The following is a 23,272-nucleotide window of genomic DNA, read 5'->3' on the forward strand; positions in this document are numbered from 1 at the left end:
TTGCCATGAACTGCTATATCGTTGGGGATACATTTTCTTTTCTCTTTTCCCCTCAGTTGAATTGGGAGTGAGTCTGTTATGCTTTTCATTTTTTTTTTTCAGCTACATTTAGCTTTTGCTGCCTTTGATTAGATTACTATAGTACCTTTTTCTTAGTTCAACCCATGAACTGCGGGAGGAGCTAAGAGTAGGCTTTTTATTCAAGGATGCTGGCTAAAGAAAGCTCTCTGTGCTCTGTGTACTAAATTAGCTGCCTGTGTTAAGAGTGCTGCTGAGTTAGAAAATGGTTGTTTCCAAGTCCCAGGAAACCAAAAATGTTTATCACTAGCTGTGTCTTGTTAGAGGACAGTGTTATTAAGTTAACTTCTGGAAAAGCATGAAAATGATTATTTAACCTCAACTTCCATTGGCAGAAATAGTTATAATTAGTAACCATGGTTGATTTAAGAAAACCAACATCTCCCAGCTGTAATTTTGCTGTCCTCTTGTCTGGAAGACCTCAACAGCCTCTCAGGTCGTGTGGTAGAGGACTTCTTGAGTGAGGCTAAGCAATTCTGGTCCTGTGTTTCTTACCAATGTTCCTAGAAAGCCCATGGAGAATCACCAAGTACTGTAAAACGTTTTTGTTTTCATGTGATGGTATCCTCTTCCTTTTTTCCTTCAACATTATATCAACCTCCAAAATCAGCAAATATGTGTGATTATTTCCAGGGTGATAATCAACTGATACTTTAGTTTTTTTTAAATAGACTTAATCTTTTTTTTTTTTTTTTTTTGGTTATTCAGTATTTTTATACATTATAAAAATAATCATCATAAGTCATTTCCATCTGTCACCATACAAAGTTATTGCAAATTGTTGACTAAATTCTCTGTGCTATACAGTGTATTCTTGTGACATTTATTTGGGAATGGGAAGTTTGCACCTCTAATCCTATTTACCTATATTGCCCATCCTCCCACCTCTCTCCTCTCTGGCAACCACCAGTTTGTTCTCTGTAGCTATGAGTAGGCTTCATGTTTTAGAGCAGATTTAGATTTACACCAGAATTGAGTAGAAGGTACCAAGATTTCCCATATACCCTCTGTTCCTTATCCATGCATAGCCTCCTCCCCCGTTATCAACATCCCCACCAGAGGCTACAATAGATGAGCCTATGGACACATCATAATCACCCCAAATCCATAGTTGACATCAGAGTTCACTCTCGGGGTCGTACCTTCCATTGGTTTGGGCAAAGGTATAATGATATGCATCCAGCATTGTAGCATTTTCACTGCCTTAATAATCCTCTGTGTTCCACCAGTGCATCCTTCCCTCCTCTGCCAGCCCCTGGCAACCACTGATATTTTTACTGTCCCTATAACTTTGCCTTTTCCAGAGTGTCATATACTTGGAATCAGTATGTAGCCTTTCGGGTTGGCTTCTTTCACTTACTAATGTGTATGTAAGTTTTCACCGTATGTTTTTGTGGCTTGGTAGCTCAATTCTTTTTAGCACTGAATAACATTCCATTGTCTAGATGTACTGTAGTTTGTTTATCCATTCACCTCTGAAGTACATCTTGGTTGCTTCCAAGTTTTGACATTTATGAATAAAGTTGCTGTTAACCCCTGTGTACAGACTTTTGTGTTGATTTAAGTTTTCAGCTCATTTGGGTAAATACCAGCGAGCATAGTTTCTGCATCTTTTATGTTTAATTTTGTAAGAAACCGCCAGACTATGTCCTGAAGTGGCTGTACCATTACATTTCCACCAGCAATGAATGAGAATTCCTGTTACTTCACATCTTGGCCAGCATTTGGCGGTGTGAGTTTTCTGGGTTTTGGCCATTCTAATAGGTATGTAGTAGCATCTCATTGTTTTAATTTGCAATTCCTTGATGCATGCTGCAGAGCATCTTTCATATGCTTATTTTCCATTTCTATATCTTCTTTGGGAGGCTAAGGTCTGTTAAGGTCTTTGGTCCTTTTTAAAATTCATTTTCTTATTTTGGTCTTTGTTTCCTATTGTTGAGTTTTAAAAATTCTTTGTATATTTTGGATAACAGTCCTTTATTAGATGTGTCTTTTGCAAATATTTTCTCCCAATCTGTGGCTTGTCTTTTCATTCTCTTAACAATGTCTTTCATGGAGCAGAAGGTTTTAATTTTAATGAAGTCTGGCTTATCAGTATTTCTTTCATGCCTTTGGTATTGTATCTAAAAAGTCACCACCAGACCCAAGGTCATCTAGGTTTCCTTCTGTGTTATCTTTTAGAAGTTTTGGTTTGTTTTGTTTTTTTTTTGACCACACAGCATGTGGGATCTTAGTCCACCAACCAGGGATCAAATCCCATGCCCACTGCAGTGGAAGCGTGGAGTCTTAACCACTAGGCCACCAGGGAAGTCTCTCTTATAGGAGTTTCTTGATTGCATTTACATTTTAAAGCCTGCAATCCATTTTGGGTTAATTTTTGCAAAGTTTGTAAGGCCTCTGTCTTGATTCATTTTTTGCATGGGGATGCCCAGTCGTTACAGCACCCTTTGTTGAAGAGACCATCTTTTCTTCATCGTATTGCCTTTGTTCCTTTATCAAAGGTCCGTTGACTCTTTGGATGTGGGTCTCTCTACTGTGTTCTCTTGATCTGTTTGTTCTTTTGCTAATACCACACTGTCCTGATTCCGTGTAATAAATCTTGAAGTTGGGTAGTGAACATTTTCCAACTTTGTTTTCTTTGAATATTATGTTGGTTCTTCCAGGTCTTTTGCCTCGCCAGATAAACTTTAGGATCAGTTTGTCCATGTCCACAAAATAACTTGCTGAGATTCTGATTGGGAATGCATTGAATCTGTAGATCAAGTTGAAAAGAATTGACATCTTGACAATATTGAGTGTTTTCCATAAGATACTGAGTATATCTTTCCGTTGATTTATTCTTTGATTTCTTTCATCAGTTGTATAATTTTTGTCCTATATATCTTATACATATTTTCTTATATTTATACCTAAGCATTCCGTTTTGGGAACTGCTAATGTAAATGGTATTTTGTTTTTAATTTCAAATTCCGCTTTTTCATTGCTAGTATATAGAAAAGTGATTAACTATTGTATATTAACTTTGTATTGTGTAATCCTATAACCAGATACTTAGCTTTTTAGATGCTTTTAGCATTGTCTACTATGGGAGGAATAGATTTTCTTAAAATTGTCAGCTGCATTTCAGTGTACATTTTTAACCCCTTCAGGCACAGAAACATCCACCAATCTCCACCAAAAGCTCTGCTACCATGTGTTGGGGACTGATCAGTCAGAAGATATTTTGTGTGCTGAGTTTCCTGATGAGCCTAAGTGGATGGGTGGAGCTGAGGTATTGTACTACCGTGAAATTTTACCCACAAATAGCATCTGTCATGGATTGTGTATATAAATATTCTCTTTACATGGTGATCTTTATGGATAGTGGAAGTCCATTTGAAGTTGAATATTCTTTTGTTAAAAATATTAGACCGCAAGTGTACTCTTAATAGCGAAGGTGATAAATCTTTTAAAGGTAATCTCAGCATAAAAATCTTAGTACTAAAAGTAATACATGCTTATGGTAAAAATGTAAAAGTACAAAATAACGCAAAGTAGAACATGAATATTTCAAAACTTGATCCTAATCTCAGAGATGAAGAGAGTTTTGATCCAGAAGTTTCTTTCTACACGAGTGAGAGTGAGGGCGAAGAGTGTGTCTGCTTTTCTATTTTATACAACGGTGCTCTTCATGCTTCTTGTTTACTTGTTTTTACATTCAAATATGTGTCTTTGGGATATTTACACATCTCATAGATGGTTCATACCTTCCTGTTCTTGATAAGAAAGAGCCTCTCTTAAAGTGATACATCTTTGTAGGTACTTTCCCAGATTTTATTCTGCATCTTGAGAATCAGCTGTTAAAAAACACTTAGAAATACTTAGAGTAAGAATTAGGCTTTTGTGAGCTCATTTATATATATATATGAAATATATATTTTTTAAGATATAAAAGCATTCTCAGTGTTTTCTATAGGAGGGCTATCATCCCATTCTTAGTGGGAGTGAGCAATTCACTAGAAACTTTTTAGTCCATTGAGCCTCTCATGTTTTCTCTGGGATATAGTTAGAACTTTGGTATGAAAGGGACATTTTAGGCGTGAACTTCTGAACATGGGTCTGATTGACTGGGGGATAGACTAGAAGCCCATGGTATTTCAGTCCTCATTCATTAATCCACTGTATTCCACATTGTCCTTTTATTTATTTTGTTTCTCTAGAACTATGGTTGGCACACTGTTGCCCTCGACTGAAATCTGGCCTGCTGCCGGCGTTTGTAAATAAAGTTTTCTTGGAGCACAGCCACACCCATTTGTTTCCTTACTGTCTGGGGCTGCTTTCAGGCTATAATAGCAGAATTGACTTGTTGCCACAGAAGGCCACATGGCCCAAAAGGCTGAAAATTCTTTCTTGCCCTTACTAGAAAAAGTTTGCCAGACTTTAACACAATGTGTTTACAGTAAAATATGTTATCACCTGAAATTATGCCCTTTTCTCATGCTTTGTCTTCCCCACCTAACTTCCCATCCTGCAAGCTTTTCTTGTGTAGTTACTGTTGTCGTTTTTCTCACATATTTGTTTCTATGATTTTTCTGACTCTTTGTAGATTATCATACCAAGTTTTCATCTTGGTCCAGCTTCTCCTCATACCTAAGGCCTCTGCATTCTGCAGATAGTAGGTGTTTATTTATAAACTGATATACATTAAGGTAAATATACTACCCCAGAAAATGTCATGTTAATTCATGTGTTTCTTTTCACCTTTTATGGGGAGAGATGTTGATAGAGAAACATTATAGCAGATGTATTTTAATAAAGGTAAAATTATTTTATTGATGCAATGAAATACAACTAAACAGTCTTCACTGTAGAATACACATGTAACTCGTTGCTCACATCTCTTTACTAGCATTGAATTGAAGCAGCTAGTTTTTTTGTTCGTTTGTTTTCATTTTAAAAAATCATGGTAAAGTATAGTTAACATAAAATTTATCAGTTTAATCATCAACTGAATTTATCAGCTTAATCATTTATAGAGTACAATTGCACTGTGTTCACATTATTGCACACCCGTTACCCTTATCTGTCTCTGGAACTTTTTCATCTTATGAAACTGAAGCTCTGTACACATTAAATGATAGCTCTTCATCCCCTCTTCTACCCAGGCCCTGGTAACCACCATTCTACTTTCTGTCTCTTTATGTATTTGACTGCTTGAGGTACCTCGTGTAAATGTCATTATATAGAATTTATCCATTTGTGATGGAGACCTGGATTCAATCTCTGGATTGGGAAGATCTCCTGGAGGAGGGCATGGCAACCCACTCCAGTATTCTTGCCTGTAGAATCCCCATGGACAGTGGAGCCTGGCGGGCTATAGTTCATGGGGTCGCAAAGAGTCGGACACGACTGAAGCAACTGAGCAAAGACTTGGCATAAGATCTTCAAGGTTTATTTCCATGTTATAGCATGAGTTTCCATCATTTTAAAAAGTGAGTAATATTCAATTGTGTACATGTACTACACTTTGTTTATCCAGTCATCTGTAAGTACACTTGGGGTGTTTCCACAGTGCAGTTGTGAATAATGCTGCTATTAGTAGTCAGTTTTTAAAAATACAGTCATGACATATCTTATTCGCATCATATATATATATATATATTCAATTCTGTGGCTAGGCAACTGAAAGGAAAAGCAAATTTAAATAGTTTGGGTGGTCCTTCTACCATTCACTCAGTAGGTATTCACTCTGTGTAGTTCATCTAGTATAATCTTTACCATAACCTTTAGAGGGCAGTGATCATTTCATTGCATAGACAAAATACCTGCGAGTATGATTAGCTTGCAAATCCATGGTTGGAATTGCCTGCTGGGGATGTTAGACCAACCGCCTGTATCTTCTTAATCAGCATGCCCTCTGCCTCCCTTGACAAAAGGTAAGAGGTCATGTGAAAACAGCAGGAATGACCATTTAAAGAATGGTAGTAAATGGAGAGCTGCATCTGTATTGCACAAAAGCAATAAATGAAGTTGTTAAATAGAAAAACAGAAATTCATGAGATGTGTCCAGCGAGTCCTGAGGAACTTTATGCTGGATGAGCACCCTGATGAGCAGTTTGTGCAGAGGAAGTCGTAAGCAAACCGGTAGGCTTAGTAGACACAAACTGCGTGTAGATTTCATTAAGCTGTATTCCAGCTGCTTGAGGGATTTTGTTAGATGTCACCCTTTCAGTGGCCGGAGTGAGTTGGGCAGGTCCTGCTGAGAGGAACTTCTGGCTACAGGAAAGAATACCTTCGTCCCTTAAACACAGATGCTATAGTTCTGAGCCTACAGAAGCCTCAGGTCTACCCTAAATTGATGATTCAGTTCCAGGTTAGAAAAATCTAGGTTGTGCAAAAAGTCTCAGTGTGGGAGTTTCTTGTACCTGTCAATGAAGTGTGATAAATCCCAAGACAGTCCAAGAAACAGGTGTGCTATAGGTACTTCCGGCTGGACCAGAAGCACCATGCGTGGTGCAGAGATTGCTCAGGGTGTTCAAAGTACAGCCAAAAAAAAATTTTTTTTTGGCTGTACTTTGTGGCATATGGAATCTTTCAGTATCCTGACCAAGGATTGAACCTGTACCCCTTGCAGTGGAAGCATGGAGTCTTAACCACAGGGCCACCGGGAAGTCTTCCAACAGTGTTTATTTAGTGACCTGCATCTTAGAGGAAAGCAGTAGTCCCAATCATAACCACACTCCAAATGCAGGCGCTGTGGTTGTTACTTTTATTTTTCAATAGTGCCTTTTGTGTTAGTTACTCAGTCATGTCCAACTCTTTGTGACTCCATGGACTATAGCCCACCAGATTCCTCTGTCCATGGAATTCTTCAGTCAAGAATACTGGAGTGAGTTGCCGTTCCGTTCTCCAGGGGATCTTCTGGAACCAGGGAGCGAACCTCCGTCTCCTGCATTTCAGGCCGATTCTTTACCATCTGAGCCACTGGGGATTGTCATTTTGAATCTAGTGTTTTGTGAATACACTTGACAGCGTCTCTTATTGGAGGATTCGTCACTCTAGTGACAGGGGTGGACTGGAGCACAAATCAGGAGATTTTAATTTTAGTCCTGTCTGTGTGGCCTTGGGCAAATCACATCAGCTCTCCAAGTGTGTTTCTTAAGCTTCCTCAGGGCCCTTTTTCAATCTATGAGTGGAGAGTTTATCACAACATCTCATAGTCTCCTGGAGCCTTGGGCTTCGTGGGTGTGGTTGGAGGTACATGTGGGCAGTTGGCCATCTGAGTGCATGGAGGTGTTTGAATTTCTTTGCTGAGCCACCCTCCTCCATTTCGGCTGCTGCGTTCCAGGTCATCTGAAGACTTCTCTTTATATCCTAGATGCCATCTCATGACTCATCTCTTTCCTTCACAGAGACCTCCTCTACCTTCCTGCACAGATAGGTCCTTCTTGCCTTGAGCTGCCCATTAAGTTACTATCACAAAGCAGCATTGGTTTTCCCTCTGTTGACCAGAACAGCATCTTTCCCCAGGACAGTGTCTACCACTTGGCAGAACCCATAGCTTTCTGAACACTTTATGGTATTAGAAATGCTACTAAACGTCTGTGCATGTGTGCTAAGTTGCTTCAGTTGTGTCTGACTTTGAGACCCTATGAACTGTAGCCCACCAGGCTCCTCTGTCCATGGGATTCTCCAAGAAAGAATACTGGAGTGAGTTGCCATGCCCTCCTCCAGGGAGTCTTCCCAGCCCAGGGATTGAACCCTTGTCTCCTGAGGCTCCTGCATTGCAGGTGGATTCTTTACTGCTGAGCCGCTAGGAGAGCCCTACTAAAGGTTCATTGCAGCTCAAAACAGAATACCAGGGCTCCAGTTTACTTCCTGCCTCCCTCTCCCCAGCTTAGGTTTCATGAGCACATGGGGGACTAACAGGTGGAGTAGGTATGATTTGTTCCCTCTTCTTGATTATATTTTTTCCCCATAACAAAGACTTAGAGATGAGTAGTTATCGTGGCTTTGTTCATGATAGCCCCAAACTGGACATACCCAAGTATCCATCAACAAGTGCATGAGTGAATAAACTGCAGTACATCTGTTTAATGGAATACTAGTCATCAGTAAAAAGGAATGAACTATTCTTTTTAATTTATTTTACTGAAGTATTGCTGTATTACTTTCTGATATACAGCAAAGTAATCTAGTTATATGTATGTCTAATAGTTTGCCTGTGCTAGTCTCAAACTTCCAGTCTATCTTTCCTCCCCCACCTGCACCCTCTTGGACAACCACAAGTCTGTCTTTATAAGTCTGTTTCTGTTTTGTAGAAAAGTTCCACATATAAATGACGTCATGCATTATATTTATCTTTCTCTTTTTGATTTCACATGATAATTTCAAGGTAGCTGCGATTGGCATTATTTCTTCCTTTTTTATGGCTGAGTATATTCCATTGCATATAAACACCACATCTTCTTTTATGTGTTGATCTATCAGACATTTAGTTTGCTTCCATACCCTGGCTATTGTAAATAGTGTTGCTGTGAACACTGGGGTGTGTGTATCTTTTCGAATTATAGTTTTGTATGGATATATGGCCAGGAGTGGTATTGCTGGACCATATGGCAGTTCTGTTTTTAATTTTTCTTTTTTTTTTTTTTTGAGGAACTTTCATACTGTTTTCCATAGTGGGTACACCACTGTGGAGATGAACTATTGATCTACCTAACAACAGGGATGACTCTCAGAATAATTATGCTCCATGAAAGAAGCTAGAAAAGAAAGAGTACACAGTGTTTGAGTCCATTTATATAACACTCTAGAAAATGAAAACTAGTCTATAATGGCACAAAACCAATCAGTGGTTGCTTGGGAATTGGAGGATGAGAACAGGAAGGAGGAAGTATGAAGGGGCAGGAAGAAAGTGGGGGATGGTCAGGCTGAAACATAATTTTAGTTTTACTAGAGGCATTGGTCATAGTAAACACCTTCTTCCAACAACACAAGAGAAGACTCTACACATGGACATCACCATATGGTCAACACCGAAATCAGATTGATTATATTCTTTTCAGCCAAAGATGGAGAAGCTCTATACAGTCAACAAAAACAAGACCAGGAGCTGACTGTGGCTCAGCTCATGAACTCCTTATTACCAAATTCAGACTTAAATTGAAGAAAGTAGGGAAAACCGCTAGACCATTCCGGTATGACCTAAATCAAATGCATTATGATTATACAGTGGAAGTGAGAAATAGATTTAAGGGACTAGATCTGATAGACAGAGTGCCTGATGAACTATGGACAGAGGTTCATGACACTGTACAGGAGACAGGGATCAAGACCATCCCCATGGAAAAGAAATGCAAAAAAGCAAAATGGCTGTCTGGAGAGGCCTTACAAATAGCTGTGAAAAGAAGAGAAGTGAGGGAACCCTCCGACACTGTTGGTGGGAATGCAAACTAGTACAACCACTATGGAGAACAGTGTGGAGATTCCTTAAAAAATTGCAAATAGAACTGCCTTATGACCCAGCAATCCCACTGCTGGGCATACACACCAAGGAAACCAGAATTGAAAGAGACACATGTACCCCAATGTTCATCGCAGCACTGTTTATAATAGCCAGGACATGGAAACAACCTAGATGTCCATCAGCAGATGAATGGATAAGAAAGCTGTGGTACATATACACAATGGAATATTACTCAGCCATTAAAAAGAATACATTTGAATCAGTTCTGATGAGATGGATGAAACTGGAGCCGATTATACAGAGTGAAGTAAGCCAGAAAGAAAAACACCAATACAGTATACTAACACATATATATGGAATTTAGAAAGATGGCAATGATGACCCTGTATGCAAGACAGCAAAAAAGACACAGATGTGTATAGCGGACTTTTAGACTCAGAGGGAGAGGGAGAGGGTGGGATGATTTGGGAGAATGGCATTGAAACATGTATACTATCATGTAAGAATCGAATCGCCAGTCTATGTCTGATGCAGGATACAGCATGCTTGGGGCTGGTGCATGGGGATGACCCAGAGGGATGTTGTGGGGAGGGAGGTGGGGGGGGGTTCATGTTTGGGAACGCATGTACACCCATGGTGGATTCATGTCAATGTATGGCAAAACCAATACAGTATTGTAAAGTAAAATAAAGTAAAAAAAAAAAAAAAAGAAGACGACGACGAGAAGTGAAAAGCAAAGGAGAAAAGGAAAGATATAGGCATCTGAATGCAGAGTTCCAGAGAATAGCAAAGAGAGATAAGAAAGCCTTCTTCAACCATCATTGCAAAGAAATAGAGGAAAAGAACAGAATGGGAAAGACTAGAGATCTCTTCAAGAAAATTAGGGATGCCAAGAGAACATTTCATCCAAAGATGGGCTCGATAAAGGACAGAAATGGTATGGAACTAACAGAAGCAGAAGATACTAAGAAGAGGTGGCAAGAATACACAGAAGAACTATACAAAAAAGATCTTCACTACCCAGATAATCATGATGGTGTGATCACTCATCTAGAGCCAGACATCCTGGAATGTGAAATCAAGTGGGCCTTAGAAAGCATCACTATGAACAAAGCTAGTGGAGGTGATGGAATTCTAGTTGAGCTATTTCAAATCCTGAAAGATGATGCTGTGAAAGTGCTACTACACTCAGTATGCCAGCAAATTTGGAAAACTCAGCAGTGGCCACAGGAAAAGGTCAGTTTTCATTCCAGTCCCAAAGAAAAGCAATGCCAAAGAATGTTCAAACTACCACACAATTGCGCTCATCTCACATGCTAGTAAAGTAATGCTCAAAATTCTCCAAGCCAGGCTTCAGCAATACGTGAGCCGTGAAGTTCAAGCTTGTTTTAGAAAAGGCAGACGAACTAGAGATCAAATTGCCAACATCCTTGGATCATGGAAAAAGCAAGAGAGTTCCAGAAAAACATCTATTTCTGCTTTATTGACTATGCCAAAGTCTTTGACTGTGTGGATCACAATAAACTGTTGAAAATTCTGAGAGAGATGGGAATACCAGACCACCTGACTTGCCTCTTGAGAAATCTGTATGCAGGTCAGGAAGCAACAGTTAGAACTGGACATGGAACAACAGACTGGTTCCAAATAGGAAAAGGCATACGTCAAGGCTGTATATTGTCACCCTGTTTATTTAACTTCTATGTAGAGTACATCATGAGAAATGCTGGACTGGAAGAAACACAAGCTGGAGTCAAGAATGCTGGGAGAAATATCAATAACCTGAGATATGCAGACGACACCACCCTTATGGCAGAAAGTGAAGAGGAACTAAAAAGCCTCTTGATGAAAGTGAAAGTGGAGAGTGAAAAAGTTGGCTTAAAGCTCAACATTCAGAAAATGAAGATCATGGCATCCAGTCCCATCGCTTCATGGGAAATAGATGGGGAAACAGTGGAAACAGTGTCAGACTTTATTTTTGGGGGCTCCAAAATCACTGCAGATGGTGACCGCAGCCATGAAATTAAAAGACACTTACTCCTTGGAAGAAAAGTTATGACCAACCTAGATAGCATATTCAAAAGCAGAGACATTACTTTGCCAACTAAGGTCCATCTAGTCAAGGCTATGGTTTTTCCTGTGGTCATGTATGGATGTGAGAGTTGGACTCTGAAGAAGGCTGAGCACCAAAGAATTGATGCTTTTGAACTGTGTTGTTGGAGAAGACTCTTGAGAGTCCCTTGGACTGCAAGGAGATCCAACCAGTCCATTCTGAAGGAGATCAGCCCTGGGATTTCTTTGGAAGGAATGATGCTAAAGCTCAAACTCCAGTACTTTGGCTATCTCATGTGAAGAGTTGACTCATTGGAAAAGACTTTGATGCTGGGAGGGATTGGGCGCAGGAGAAGGGGACGACAGAGCATGAGATGGCTGGATGGCATCACTGACTCTATGGACGTGAGTCTGAGTGAACTCTGGGAGTTGGTGATGGACAGGGAGGCCTGGTGTGCTTCGATTCATGTGGTCACAAAGTGTTGGACATGACTGAGCAACTGAACTGAATTGAGGGGCAGGGGAGTGGCCATTCTGAGCAATGATAGGATTGCCTGTTATCTCCCCTCACTGTTCATGGTACTTTAGATTCTCCGGTGGCCAATGGGGGAGGAGTTGGAGAAGGGAATGGGAACTTTTACTCACCTGCAGCTGTTTGTCCCTGTCTCCTGGTGGCTCTCAGTCATGACTGGTACCTGGGTACCAGCTCTTTGTGGCCTCCTTTTGCTGTGAGATCCCTTCGATTCTGGGAACCTCTGGACTTTGGAACCACACATTCCCTCGTGTGGACCTTAAATTCTGGCTGACCTTGGCCATCATCCTCCCTTCCCCCAAACTTCTCCTCTCATCGGGATGCCCTTGAGGTTCCTGTCTCTCTGCCACCCCTGCTTTCCATCCTGTTTCAGCAGAGACCTTTCCAGGTGCCTGGAGCTACCTACCAGCTGCCCTCCCAGTGCCTCTTGTTCCAGGGGAACCCATGTCCACCGGTCCCTCCATCCTGGATGTGCAGGCAGTGTTCAGCACTGCCCTCCTCACCTGCCAGCCCAAGCCTTCTGCCCTTGGTCCCTGCACACCTCCAGCTGCTGGGATCACAGACAGAACAGCAGTTGCCTTATGCCTCCTGGGTGTAACATGAAACATACCTGGCATCTGGCTTGGAGGGACAGTGATGTCAGTTATTATGTAAGGTAGACTGTGAGGTTTCTGTTGGAAGGCAGGGTTGTGGGAGGGTAGAAAAGGACAAGTTTTAGAAGATTCTTTTGGACCCCCTCCACTCCTCCGCCCCACGCCACCCCAAATCTATTTTAAAGTGATTTGTAGAGCATTAAAAACACACGTGCACACAAAGCAAGCATTTTGAGACACTTTTCCCAGCAGAGGGTGCTCTGGAGTATAGATTCTGAAAACACATCACATCCCTTTAGCAGGGACTAAAGAGAAAATTCCCAGCCTCTTTGTGATATACAGCTGAACCCTACACTGAGGACCTAATTCTGTTGTACCTATTCTTGGGGGAAGTTAGGCAATGGGGGAGGTTTGTTTTTTAACAAAGGTAATCCCTTGGGCTTCTCTGGTGGCTCAGTGGTAAGTTTGATCCCTGGGTTGGAAAGATCTTCTGGAGAAGGAAATGTCTACCCACTCCAGTACTCTTGCCTGGAGAATTCTGTGGACAGAGGAGCCTGGTGGGCTACAGTTCATGGGGTCACAAAGAGTCGAATGTGACTGAGCCACTGAACAACAAATACAGATCTTAATGTTTATCACATGTCTGCATAAACTGTCTTCGTATGTTCACTGTGATCCCTAGTAACTAAGATATGCATATACAGCTGACCCTTGGACAGTGTGGGGGTTAAGGGTCCTAATAACTTAATCAGATTATTAAGTTAATATCCTAATAACTTAAAAACTTTATATATGTGGCTCCTCCATGTCCACTATTTACATTCACAGATTCAACCAATCCTGGGCTTTGTCTCTCTGTCGTATTTACTGTTGAAAAAAATCTGTGTGTAAGTAGAGTCGTCTTACTCAAGGGTCAGCTGTGTTTGTGTACACGTTTGTATATTTTACACATATGTCAACATGTAAAATCATTACCTAATGCTTAACTCTTTGTGGGTGCTCAGAATGTGCATTTCTGTACTCCCCCTTCTGCTGAGGTTCATGCACATAAAGATCCTGCAGACGCTGGTGTGCCCAGCATAGTCCTATAGGGCAAGCACAGTCAAGTCCAGTGTTCCTCAGGAAACTCTGCCTCACCTGCCCCTTTCTTGTTGGATAGTTTTGGGCTTGAGCATTAACTGTTCGGCAGCTCTCTTCCTGGTCAACGCAGTTCACGTATTTACTCCCCAAATACCTGGAAGCCCTTACCCTACGCCCACCACTGTGCCAGGGTAAGTGGTACATAGGAGCAGAGATGGGCAGGCTCTGGCCCTGATGGAGGATATTTGTAGTAAACTACACTAAATAAACAGTTTTAAGTTTACAGAGAGGCTTGGGGTGGGGGGTGACCCACGACAGATTTCCCATCATGTTCAGTTTGTGTGTCATTTTAAGGACACCCTTGTCCTCTTGACCTTAACTTGGGCGCTTGAACCTGAGGCTGCCGGCATATGTACTGGTTGGTGGCCCTTCGTCCCCTTGTGCTGTCCCAGGGGGTGCAGTTTCCCTGGCTCCTGAAGACGGATTCCGTCTGTTCATCTCAGGAGAAGCGGTCCTTGTTTCAGTGCCAGGGGTACTCGTGATCGGACCGTGTGTGTCCAAGACTCACCGCTCTCATCCTCTCTTTCACTGGCACTGCATGAAGCAATAAGCTCCATCATGCTGCTGGACACTCAGGGCAGAGCGTGGTGGGGAAGCAGGAAGCCAAGCTAAAGACCTGGATGTGAGAAAGGCTGCAGGGGGCACTGCTCTGAATTCATGAAACAGCTCCTGATAGGGGAGAATTGTTTTTGCCTTAGAAGATTGGATTTGTTGATCATCACTTTTCTCGGCTTCTCAGCTGCCCGCACCGCGCCCCCCCTCTGCCCCCCTACAGCTCAGTAGGGGAGAAAAGAGAACAGTCGATTCTTATATAACCAAGCTTACATGTCAGAGAAACAGTCAGGTAGATGAGAAAGAGGGACTATAACATGTTGAGACCTCCATTGCTCATTTTACTTTGAATGTGTTTTCTTTTCTTAGAATGTTCTGATATATCTGTTTCTGGCATACCCAACAACATATTATAGAGTGCTGGGGTTTATTTCTTTTCTCCCTCCTCTCTGTGGCAGCACCCAGTATTGGGAAAGCTGATTTCAGGACTACCCATTCGAAATGTTTATGTCAGTGTTCATCACACTGCTTACGAATGACTACCCTGTGTGTCTGCTGCTGATACTGTCTCCTGTTTTTATAACAAATCCATAGTGAGTCCCATAAATGAAAAGCCATCCCTTTAGGTGATTAGTTTGACATTTGAAAGTTTTCCTAGATTATGTTTTGGAAACATACATAATATTAAAGAGAAGTTGTTATGATTCACAACTACTATGAAAAGAATCCAAAAGAGTCTATGAAATAAAATTGATAATTTTTTGCTCTGAGAGGAACATGGTTAGCTCTCAAATGCTATTAAAATCCATTGTCATTCCTTTTGTTAATTTCCCAGGCAATTTTAAGTCTCACTGCTTTTTAGTGTACTTTTCTTATACATACAATTAATTCTTTCTGGTAATATATAAAAGACTTTTCTCAATTTGAAAAAGTATATATACTTTCAAGTTATGAAAAAACTTCCTCCACCCTCTTCTTATTGGTTTCTAAGTAGAAAAAATTATATAAAGAAATGTCATGTCCATGAATATTTGGTTATTAACACAAGACTATGTAACCATGGAAAATTCTGAGAGAGATGGGACTACCAGACCACCTGACCTGCCTCTTGAGAAATCTGTATACAGGTCAGGAAGCAACAGTTAAAACTGGACATGGAACAACAGACTGGTTCCAAATAGGAAAAGGAGTACGTCAAGGCTGTATATTGTCACCCTGCTTATTTAACGTATATGCAGAGAACATCATGAGAAACACTGGGTTGGAAGAAGCACAAGCTGGAATCAAGATTGCCGGGAGAAATATCAATAACCTCAGATATGCAGACGACACCACCCTTATGGCAGAAAGTGAAGAGGAGCTAAAAAGCCTCTTGATGAAAGTGAAAGTGGAGAGTGAAAAAGTTGGCTTAAAGCTCAACATTCAGAAAATGAAGATCATGGCATCCAGTCCCATCACTTCATGGGAAATAGATGGAGAAACAGTGGAAACAGTGTCAGACTTTATTTTTTGGGGCTCCAAAATCACTGCAGATGGTGACCGCAGCCATGAAATTAAAAGACGCTTACTCTTGGAAGAAAAGTTATGACCAACTTAGATAGCATATTCAAAAGCAGAGACATTACTTTGCCGACTAAGGTCCATCTGGTCAAGGCTATGGTTTTTCCAGTGGTCATGTATGGATGTGAGAGTTGGACTGTGAAGAAAGCTGAGCACCAAAGAATTGATGCTTTTGAACTGTGGTGTTGGAGAAGACTCTTGAGAGTCCCATGGACTGCAAGGAGATCCAACCAGTCCATTCTGAAGATCAGCCCTGGGATTTCTTTGGAAGGAATGATGCTGAAGCTGAAACTCCAGTACTTTGGCCACTTCATGCACAGAGTTGACTCATTGGAAAAGACTCTGATGCTGGGAGGGATTGGGGGCAGGAGGAGAGGGGGACGACCGAGGATGAGATGGCTGGATGGCATCGCTGACCCGATGGACGTGAATCTGAGTGAACTCCGGGAGTTGGTGATGGACAGGGAGGCCTGGCGTGCTGCGATTCACGGGGGCGCAAAGAGTCGGACACGACTGAGCGACTGAACTGAACTAATATAACCGTGGAGTCCAGAAGCTCTAGCATAAAACAGTTACGAGCTTTTTTTTTTTTGAAAAGGATAATAAGTTTGATGAAAGTCCACATATTCTATATATATGTAAATATTAGTTATGTGTCTTAATGTTTTGGAAGACAGTTTTGGAGATAGTTTAAAACATTAAGGTCGAGAGCTTAAAACATTAAGGAGTGATCATCTGTCAATTTTCTCTTTATATGAGGTGCGTGAAGAAAAGCTGGCTTATTCAGGTCGTCTGGAAAGCCCAGCTTTTTTTTTTTCTACTATATTGAGACTAAAAATAACCAGATTCATCTTCTTCAGGATTTTTATGCTAGTAATAATAAGTTTATTGTTTAAAATAAAATACAAAGATCCTGTTCTCTAGAGAAATTGCTATTATCAGTGTATTAGTTTAATTTAACACTTATTTCTGTTGATTTCCTATTTTTTTAAAAAAGCCTCAAATGAGCTAGTGGTAGAAATGTTGACTTCTTGTGAACACAGTGCAGCTTGACCCAGACTCTGGTCTGAATGGATCACGGTGACACCTCCATGAGGTATTCACTGAAGAAATTTCGTAAAAACCTATTATTTGGGACGAGATTCTCTGGAGGTTTGTCCTGGTTCCTGCTTATTTGTAAATTTCATGTTTGCTGGCAGCTGACTTTAGGGATTGTATTCCCGAATGTGTTGAGTCATGTGTGTGTTGGAACAGCACATGTGAGTCTAACAGAATAAAGTATAAAATACATACACCATTGAATAGTTTGTGTGATGTCTGTCAAAGGTTTCCTTGGTAAATATTACTGCCTCAGTTCAGTTCAGTCGCTCAGTCGTGTCCGACTCTTTGCGACCCCATGAATCGCAGCACGCCAGGCCTCCCTGTCCGTCACCATCTCCTGGAGTTCACTCAGACTCACGTCCATCGAGTCCGTGATGCCATCCAGCCATCTCATCCTCGGTCGTCCCCTTCTCCTCCTGCCCCCAATCCCTCCCAGCATCAGAGTCTTTTCAAATGAGTCAAGTCTTCACATGAGGTGGCCAAAGTACTGGAGTTTCAGCTTTAGCATCATTCCTTCCAAAGAAATCCCAGGGCTGATCTCCTTCAGAATGGACTGGTTGGATCTCCTTGCAGTCCATGGGACTCTCAAGAGTCTTCTCCAACACCACAGTTCAAAAGCATCAATTCTTCAGCGCTCAGCCTTCTTCACAGTCCAACTCTCACATCCATACATGACCACAGGAAAAACCATAGCCTTGACTAGACGGACCTTAGTCGGCAAAGTAATGTCTCTGCTTTTGAATATGCTATCTAGGTTGGTCATAACTTTTCTTCCAAGGAGTAAGCGTCATTTAATTTCATGGCTGCAGTCACCATCTGCAGTGATTTTGGAGCCTCCCAAAAATAAAGTCTGACACTGTTTCCACTGTTTCCCCATCTATTTCCCATGAAGTGATGGGACCGGATGCCATGATCTTCATTTTCTGAATGTTGAGCTTTAAGCCAACTTTTTCACTCTCCACTTTCACTTTCATCAAGAGGCTTTTTATTTCCTCTTCACTTTCTGCCATAAGGGTGGTGTCATCTGTATATCTGAGGTTATTGATATTTCTCCTGGCAATCTTGATTCCAGCTTGTGCTTCTTCCAACCCAGCATTTCTCATGATGTACTCTGCATATAAGTTAAGTAACCAAGGTGACAATATACAGCCTTGACGTACTCCTTTTCCTATTTGGAACCAGTCTGTTGTTCCATGTCCAGTTCTAACTGTTGCTTCCTGACCTGCATACAGATTTCTCAAGAGGCAGGTCAGGTGGTCTGGTATTCCCATCTCTCTCAGAATTTTCCACAGTTTATTGTGATCCACACAGTCAAAGACTTTGGCATAGTCAATAAAGCAGAAATAGGTGTTTTTCTGGAACTCTCTTGCTTTTTCCATGATCCAGCGGATGTTGGCAATTTGATCTCTGGTTCCTCTGCCTTTTCTAAAACCAGCTTGAACATCAGGAAGTTCACGGTTCGGCTTAATACCACAGTACACACAGTTAAATTTTCTCAGTGAATTAATGTGGCTTCTTTGATGAAAGTATAAAGTCTGATAACCCCATATTTTATGCCCTTCCTTTTGATAATTGGAAATGCACATGGCAGCTATTATTGACTGGGTGTCCCTCTTCAAAACCAGAAACCACCACTTTAGAAGGTTTCCTTTGAATAGTATAAAATATGTCAAGATGAAAAACCAGGTGAGATGATGCCTTGCATGGTATCACAGGTTAGGTTTAGTGGGAGTGCTTTGAAAACATCTGCCTATGCTGGGGACAGAGAAGCCTGGCATGCTGCAGTCCATGAGGTTGCCAAGAGTTGGACACGACTGAGTGACTGAACTGACTGATGGTGAGGAGTGAAGGTCGAAGGGGGAGAAGTTGAGTAAGTCATGACAAGGGCTTCAGCCAGTCCTACAGGGAGCTCCTACTGCTGCTGCTGCTAAGTCGCTTCAGTCGTGTCCGACTCTGTGCGACCCCAGAGACGGCAGCCCACCAGGCTCCCCTGTCCCTGGGATTCTCCAGGCAAGAATACTGGAGTGGGTTGCCATTTCCTTCTCCAGTGCATGAAAGTGAAAAGTGAAAGTGAAGTCACTCAGTCGTGTCCAACTCTTTGCGACCCCATGGACTGCAGCCTACCAGGCTCCTTCATCCATGGGATTCTCCAGGCAAGAGTACTGGAGTGGGCTGCCACTGCCTATGAGCTAGGTTATTAGCCCTTCAGCATTTGCCTAACGAGGAGTGAGGGATTTGGGCTTTTGTACCTCTCTCTGCATGTGGCATTTACCCAGAAGAATATATCCTTGGGAGGACAAGGCCCTGAGGTTCTCAGCTGAGTGCTGTCTGCTCCCAGCACCGTGCAGCTAGGGGAATGAGTGCTTCAGCAGGCTGCCGCGTCCACTACGAATGCTGCTGTCTGTGAGGTGTGTACTTAAGAATGAGTATGTTAGGTACAGCTCTCTGAACCAGAGACTATGCCATCATAGCAGTTGTGAGAATGGAAAAAGTCAAGCAACCATTTTTAGAGGAATTCTGCTTCTGTTTAAAGAACTAGAGACCATTCCTTCCCTGAGACCTTTTCCGATCTCACTTCTTTCCAGCACCCCTCCCTGTTAGATTTCCAGTATTAGTATTTAGAGTATTGCTTTATATCTGTGCGTGAATGTGTGTGTCTGACTTTGCCACCTGAGCCCTCCATCTCGAAGCCCTGTCCTGCTCTGATCTGTGTGTTCTAGAGCCTGGCTCAGCTGCAGGAGACTCTCCGTAAATGTTGCTTGAATAAACAGCTTCAGCTCTGAGTCCCCTAAATAGTAGATGCCTGTGGTTGGTGGCACATGTTAAATTGTGTCTTCAGTAAAGGGGATGGAAAGTTACCTGGCAGTGGATTCTCCTGTTAAAACCAGCCACCATTTATGACAGTTTTATCTTCAACCTCATCTACCCCAGAGCAAGGGAGGATGGCTTTTGGCTTTGTTTTTTTATCTTTCAAGGTCATCTGGTTATGGACAATGAATAGCTAAGTACCGGCAGATTGCCAAATATTTTGTACCTTCCCTAGTGGCTTCGATGGTAAAGAATGTGCCTGCAGTGTGGGAGACCTAGGTTCAACCCTAGGTCGGGAAGATCCCCGGAGAAGGAAATGGCAACACACTCTAGTTATTCTTGCCTGGAGAATTCCATGGACAGAGGAGCCTGGTGGGCTGCAGTCCATGGGATCACAAAGAGTTGGGCATAATTGAATGACCAACACACTTTCTGTGAATACCACATTCTTTATACATTTGAATTTTTCTTGTTCCAGATACTTTTATCAACAAATATTACTAGATATTAATAACATCAATAGATATTATTCCTGTCTGTATTAATTAGCATTTTCTAAAGATATTTAACCAAATTCAACAAATGACATCATACAATTAGATTGTCAAGGTAACTTGTGTCTAAAGGGAAATACACTTTTTTTAAAAAGAATTGTCAGTAGTAAGAATGGTTAAGAGTTTTAGCTTTCATCCTGTTGGTGTTGTTTGAAATATAATCAGTGGACTTAGTATCAACAAATGTAAATATTTTATTTACAGTAGTTCTTAGAATTTTGTTTTTGTTAAAATTTATTTATATAAAAGGCAGATTTTCATGAAATAAAATCATTTTGACTTAAGGAAAATTTGCTTAACATTATATGGACATAAAGTGAAAGGAAGCTGTAACTTAAGAATTACATATTTCATAATCGGTCAGGCTAGCATTGTTGCACCCCTGTTGCAAAAAGTCAGTGGTTTTGAATGAGATTAATTGATTCCAGAGAACATGGTTTTTCTTCTGATGTCATATTGTTTAAAGGAAAACAGTGTTCTGTGAACTGGAGTTTATTCTGTTCATGAAGGCCTGATGGGACCCTTGGCTCTCCTGCTTTTCTGTTTTCCTTTTATCTGGATTTCAGCAAATTTGCTTTCTGTTCTTGAGATTTAAGGTCTCCTCCTCAATCAACAGTATTTTTGTCTTCCCCTCCCAGTGATTCCCAAAATTGGGTTTTTTAAACTGTCTTGAAATAGTCTGAATGTGAGGCGGTGGTTGAATATGCATTGTTACTGATTACGTTTTGGTGTAAGAAGGTATTTCCTAATGTGTATATTTTGGGGGCACCAATGACTTATAAATGCGTGAGCATTTGAAAATTCAGAGTTGTTTGCAGTTGAGCATATTTGTTTAGTGCCTATGAAATATCTGAGTTGTAAGGAAGAGAGACTGACTTAATTGGCATCCCAACAGCAATTCCCTTGGAACTTCCTGCCTTAGATTAAATATAAACTGCTGCAGCCATTTAGTGCAGCCAGAAATACTGAGAAAAACTCATTAGATGTGCTTGAGACAGCTGTCATCGAAGGTTTGGTGTAGTTCTTGCAGTGAGTTTTACTGCCCTGTCATTCTGTTGGCTGAATCGCTGCTGCTGAATTAGCCATCATTTATGATTGATGTAGCATGACTCTAAGCACTAAGCTGTAAGAGTCTGTCTTTGTTTAAAGGACAAGAGAACAAAAGTATGAAATATTATTAATGAGGCTGCTTTCCGTTACATTTAATAAAGTGACAATTGTGATGTTGCTAATGATATTCTTAATAATATAGGACAGTTTAAAAATAAGGTGAAACTGAATTTCTGGACACTGGTTTATTGGCTTTGTATATGAAAAACTTAAGGAAAATGTATAAAAGACTAGAAACAAGAGCATTTAACTTACAGACCAGTCAATGAAGGGGAAGAGTTTATGAAGAAGTTTATCTTAATTAAAAGTTTATATTAATACAGTATAAAAAGGAAATGAGAAGGGAAAAGCAAGTTAACTAGAAGGTTAAAAGTAAGATGTAGAAGCAATAACAATTAGAAAGACAAAAATACAGGTTCTTAGATTGAGTTTTCAACTCAGATATTCATTTTGAAGAAACCTACTTAAAGCATAATGACAAGTAATTTGGATGGAGGATGGAGAAAAGAATTCATGGAAATCATAAATGTATATGCAGTTTTTCCAAAATGATATGACAATCTTTGAAAATACTCTAAGAAGCCTAGACAGAGATGGAGAGAGTGTACCTGAATCATTTGGCCTCTTGTGTAGCTTGTGACCAAAACTCATACGAGAAAATGTGATTCAGTTTCTAGGAAAGGAGACTACTTCAGAACTTAGACAAAATGTCACAAAGAAAGAACAGCCACATTAAACATTTTCCTAGAATCTTTGATCAAACTATACTTACTTGGAATCCCACTTCTGTTTTACAAGTACCGATTACCTCTGTGCTTTAAAACAGTTTTTTTTTTTTTTCCTGAGAAAAAGATGTTTAACATACAGTGTGCTTAAAAATGCTGGATGTTTTAGACACATACAGCTATTTTGATTAATTTATAAATGCAGAAGAGACCTAGTTGACACTTGATTTATAAACCTGCTGATAGAAAGTGGATGGACATTTCCAGAGAGCTGGAATCTAATTCCTTCAAGTCTAAAAGCTTGATGCTACTTTGAGTAAGTAAAACCCTAAATTATCCTACTGTGTAATAAGATAAAAACTATGTCATTATTAGTTTTTTTTATGAATCATAAATATTTTCTTTTTAATTAGTCCTGAATTACACATTATTAATTTTTACAGCTATGTATTTTAAACATATGATAATATACCCTAAAAATGTATCCAATAAAGAATTAAAAATGAGTTAAATATAATGACAGGTTTTTGCTTCTGGCTGTAAATGTAACTGGTACTGGGCTAGCCCTGCTACCATAAACAGGTAGGAAACTATACAGAATGGAAAAAACATCTGTTGGAGATATTGACCTACAGGTATCGTAGGACTGTAATCTGTGAGAGAGATGTTCTCCTACGATAGCCTCAGGTTTCTGCCTGAGAGGAATTTTCTGATTCTGGCACAAGGAAGAAGAACCCCCAGGATACTGCAGCCTCACTGGATTAGGGGTCCAAAGATCCAAATTCAGGAAGAGTGAGGCCCCTGGAACTTGCTGGCACAAAACCAAAGGAGGGGAACCACCCATTAAGAGTCCTGGGAATCTTCTTGGTGTCCCCCTGAATCCTAGACTGACTGTTACGCCATACATGCATAGACCGAGGCTCCATGATTCAAGCTGTGAACAACCACCAGGAACTTGTAAGCTGACAACTACTAGAGATTTAACAAATGGGAGATTTTCACATTCTAACCAGTTAAAGTGG

At 40.8% G+C, this 23,272-nt stretch overlaps 1 protein-coding gene across 1 annotated transcript in view; it reads left to right on the forward strand.

Annotated features, from left to right (window-relative positions):
- The window catches only part of PREP (prolyl endopeptidase), a 145,064-nt gene that overhangs the window by 33,007 nt on the left and 88,785 nt on the right, over positions 1-23,272 (forward strand). Inside the window, exon 6 of the mRNA XM_068985049.1 lies at positions 3,228-3,349. Within this exon, the coding sequence (XP_068841150.1) occupies positions 3,228-3,349 (122 nt within the window). The remainder of the gene's footprint in view (positions 1-3,227; positions 3,350-23,272) is intronic.

Source organism: Capricornis sumatraensis, chromosome 13 (assembly GCF_032405125.1).
Source record: "Capricornis sumatraensis isolate serow.1 chromosome 13, serow.2, whole genome shotgun sequence".
In the NCBI taxonomy this organism is placed as follows: Eukaryota; Metazoa; Chordata; class Mammalia; order Artiodactyla; family Bovidae; genus Capricornis; species Capricornis sumatraensis.